Genomic DNA, 4,302 nt, shown 5'->3' on the forward strand with positions numbered 1-4,302 from the left:
TTGATCTTACTTCTCCTTAACTTACCCCCTCAGAACAACTCCAGACAAAGCCCTGTCCCATGTTATAAATAGAAACTCTGAAAATCTGAATGGTTAAGTAACTCGCCTAAATTTAGACCATTTGTAAGTTGTGCAGCCAGTCATTCTGACTCTAAAATCCCAAGATCCCCCCTGCCCCCACAGTTCATAATGTGACAGTCAAATAAAGATCATGTGCGCACATACATTTAGTTGAAAACATTGAATATTCAAACATGAGACAGTTATCTGTTGCTGAATGATATTTTATTAGCTTAAAAACTCGGGCCTGCCCTTAGCATTAATAAGCTTTGACACTAGTCTCCAGGTATTCATTCAGTGGTAGCGACGCATTTTGATTTTAAAAATATAGTTAGAGAAAGGGCATCTATTTCTTGGGAGCTGCAGTGACGGCTGGTTTCTCTACGCGGGTAATGGGAATGGTGCGCTCAGGGCCAGGGGCCTGTTTCCTTGGTCCGTTCACAGTAAGGACCCCATCAGATGACAGGGATGAAGTAATGGCAAGAGGGTCCACATCAGCTGGGACCCGGTATTTCCTGTGGAATTCCCGGGAAACAAAACCATGTTCATCCTAATTCCAGGAAACAAGCAGAGAGAGAGGGGATAAGGACAGGATATAGCACCACTTGCAACCGTCCCCCCACCCCCGACAACCCCACTCCCCAAAGACAGAAGCATATGCCATGGCAGCAGGATGAGAAAACGCTGAATAGGCTGTCCCTTCCAGTGTGGGGCCCGAGATAAAGTGGACCGGGTGGACCCTGTGACCAGTAAGAATCTGAAAAGTCTACCAACTCCCAACTTCATGGTTTTCCCAAACTGGAAGCATGGATCCGGTCCAGAGTATTTCCCAAATACTTAGATCCGTGTTTGCTGGGCCTACACGATTTGAATCTCAACTCAGCTAGCCTGTCCCTGAGGAGGCACAGAAATTGTCCTAACTCAAGGTCTGTTTCAGCCTACTAAGACTTCTGCCGCGAGTGACTTCAACCAGGGAGGCTGTGACCCAAACTTAAAATGAATGAGCAACACTAAACCAGCCAGGAAAAGTTCAACTCTACTGCTTGATGCACAAGGTTCTGAGTTAGGGCTCACTGGTGAGAAGTAGCATCACTTAGAAATCCATCCCCCCCACCCCCCCACGCACCATCCTCCTACCCGCTGCCCCAGAGTGCTAGGAAGAAATTCCCTTCTTCAGACTACTCCAAAGAATATTTGGCCCTAGTCTTTATTTCTGCTAAAGTGCAAGTATTTATTCAGTAAGACTCTTAATTTGCTGATCGCTAATAGGAAATCAGAGTCTTAGTGATGCAGTGGGTTAAGCCGTGGGGCGGCTAACTGCCAGGTTGACAGTTCAAACCCACCACCCAATCTGAGGGAGAAAGATTGACAGTCCTGAAAGCCCTATGGAGCAGTCCTGCCCTGTCCTCCAGGGTGCTATGAATTGGAACAGACTCAACAGCACTGGGCTTATTGGGCTCTAGAGTATTAGGAGCTGAGTAATGTTCTGAAAAGCAGACAAGCCAAGCCACTCAGCATTAAGATGGGCTTCAGAAGATACAGATTTCTGAGCATCCAAATTACCTTCTAGGTTCATGCAATGAAATTATCATGTTAAGCAATTAGGTGACTGACAAGCCCTAAGCCTAACGAAATCATTGGTTCTCAACCTTGACCGAATGGTAGAATTACCTAGAGAGCTTTAAAAACGACTTATGCCTAGGTCTTACCCCTGAACGTTCTGATTTAATTTGACTACAGTAGGCCTAAGCATTAGGGAAAAAATTAAACTCCCCTGATGATTGTAATTGTCTTAGGCTGAGAACTACTGACTGTAATGGATACTGAACATCTTCATCTATCCCCTCCCTAAGGCAATCAAAGCAAAAGAAACAAAGGCCATTTCTCTAACCAAAAAAAAAGACAGGCTTGTCACTAATTTAGTCTCCTACCTCCTAAATTGTAACCCTGATCTACAGCCTTATGACTCGGGACCGGGGGGTTGCCAGCCTCCCAGGCATACAGCAGACACTGAATGAACCAGCAGGACTAGAAACAAGCTGCCTACCTGGCGCTCTTCATGTTTGCCATGCACCTCAATCACATCTCCCAGCACCTTGACCTTGAGCTCCTCAGGCGAAAAATGTTTCACATCCAGGTTGACTGAAAACCTGTCCTTCTCCAGATGCAACTAGTAGAGTGTAGGGATAGAAGAAAAGATGGCAGAACTGTTAATGGCGTTGGTGCAGTCTCATCATTCTGTAGGGATTTTGTACAGGTCGCTTAGCATCCTCCTTTTCAGCTAAAAGATTCTTCTTAAATAAGCATGACTCTCTTGTTTAGGGGCACCCTCACAGTGGTACTCAAAGCACACCCAAACGTTATCCACAGGGACAGGCCTCCCAGGGGGACTTAGACCACCACAAGGACAAGCCTGATGCCAACCTGGCTTCTCCTGTGGCCTCTCAGTCCAGTGGCTGCTCTGGTCATTTGTTCTGTTAAGACAAAGGCCCCTTCTTCTTGATCAGGTTTCTGCCAAGTTTCACACCCACTCAATCTGGAATGTCCTCCTGGTCCTGTTTGTCCTTCCAAAGCCCTTGCCCACTCTGCTACTGTTTACTCATATTTGAATATCTTTGGTGTATTATCTGTGACTGCTTCTGGCAGCCTTATCTGTTCTCCCCTTGCTCCCAGTCTCTTAGGACAAGTGAGGGGCATTGCAAGACCAGCTCTACGTTGCTTCCATCCTCATATGGCTTTAGGCCCAGGCCAGTGCCCCCTGGCTACCCAGAGAAATCCAGGAACACAGAGAAGAGGGAATAGAAAAGAAGAAAACAGGGGTGATTGTCTCCATCTCCGTGGACTGGGGAGGAAGGCCCCGGCAGAGGTAGCTCTCTCTCCTGACTCTGAAAGTTGAGACAATAGACTATCTCAAGTGTATCAGAAGGGGTGAGCAAAGACAGTGTGGGGCAACTCTCCCCTCTGCGGATCTATTGGAATGCCACCAGAGAAGGGACAGGCTGCTTGGATGCTAGCAGAGAAAGATCTCCCGAGTGTCAGCAGAAATGCAAAGGATCCAAGAAGCATCTCGGTGACTTCCTGGCCAGCAAGAGGTGACTGGCCACGGGAGCCACTGGGGACCTGCTATTTCTTCATGTTAGGACACGCAAGTGGCTAGAACACTTCAGAGACTCCAACACAATGAGGTGAAGTCGGGGAGGGAGGAAGAGGAGGAAGAAAAGATCCCAACAAGTTGAAGGGAAAACTCAAGGAGCGAAGAGGCTCACCTCTGAGAGGCCAGTGTCGATCCAGCTGGGGGCCCGCAGGAAAGAGGGTGGCCGAAGGTAGAAGGGGCTCAGAGAAGTGGAAGTTGGGAAGAGGTCAGATTCCAGCAGGTGCTCTCCGAAGAACTGGTCAAAGAGGCGGCTGGGCGAGTGGAAAGGAAAGAAGGGGCGGCGGATCCAGGGGTGGTGGATGGCGATGTCCATGGTGGCTTAAGTGAGGGTGGTGGGTCGGCTGGCTGGCTGGTCAGCTCTTCCTGCGGCAGCTACAGCCGGCCCCTTATATACGCAGTCTTGTGAAGCTTCTGGAATGGTGATGTCAGGGGTTTTATTATCTCAGCTCACTGCCAGTTCATGGAGACTTGTGATCCGGGATTTGGCCGAGTGACATATACCCAGTACTCACTGAGCTAAGAAAAGAGAAACACAAGCACGCCTGAGCTGGCCACTGACTGCTCCTGGCCTGGTTTCGCTGGCTTTCCCGTCCACGCCCTCTGGCAGCGCCCGGCCCAAGTCCTTGCTGCGCTGGGGGCTGGGACCAGCCTGGAATCCCAGGCAGCCGGTGGTGTGCCCCTCCTCCCCCTCCTCTTCCTCCGCTATGCCCCACGTGTGCCAGCGGAATCGCTGCCAGCAACTATCTTGGGCCCAAGCAAGGTCTAGAATCTTCCTAGGCTGGGGCCCAGGGCCATTAACTCCTGGTGGGTCTGTGGAGCAGTGAGTCGGCTTAGGGAGAGGACCCTGACCCTACTCTGGGCAGGGAGACTCAAGCCCCAGCCTAATGACCACCCCCTCCCTCTCCGCCCCCCCTACACATAAAGGGCAGAAACGTGTATTTGTTTATTTCACCTTTCCCTCTGCAATATTACTGTCCCGGAGCACTTTAGGAAGTGCGATGCCCGGTGCCCACGATTGCGGAGCGGAGCGGCTCGGGTGGAAAAGGTTCAAACTGCCCCAGAGGGTCTCACAGCCTCCCTTTCCCCAG

General features: G+C 50.1%; 1 protein-coding gene across 1 annotated transcript; it reads right to left on the bottom strand.

Annotated features, from left to right (window-relative positions):
- Positions 1-268: 268 nt before the first annotated feature.
- Positions 269-3,709, bottom strand: CRYAB (crystallin alpha B). The gene is made up of 3 exons (XM_004708973.4): positions 3,327-3,709; positions 2,108-2,230; positions 269-610 (listed from the first exon to the last, which is right to left on the bottom strand). The coding sequence occupies exons 1-3, from the start codon at positions 3,525-3,527 to the stop codon at positions 407-409; spliced, it is 528 nt and encodes a 175-aa protein (XP_004709030.1). The 5' UTR covers positions 3,528-3,709; the 3' UTR covers positions 269-406.
- Between the last annotated feature and the right edge of the window lie 593 nt (positions 3,710-4,302).

Source organism: Echinops telfairi, unplaced genomic scaffold, assembly GCF_000313985.2.
Source record: "Echinops telfairi isolate 266 unplaced genomic scaffold, ASM31398v2 ScPeMD7_7421;HRSCAF=8459, whole genome shotgun sequence".
In the NCBI taxonomy this organism is placed as follows: domain Eukaryota; kingdom Metazoa; phylum Chordata; class Mammalia; order Afrosoricida; family Tenrecidae; genus Echinops; species Echinops telfairi.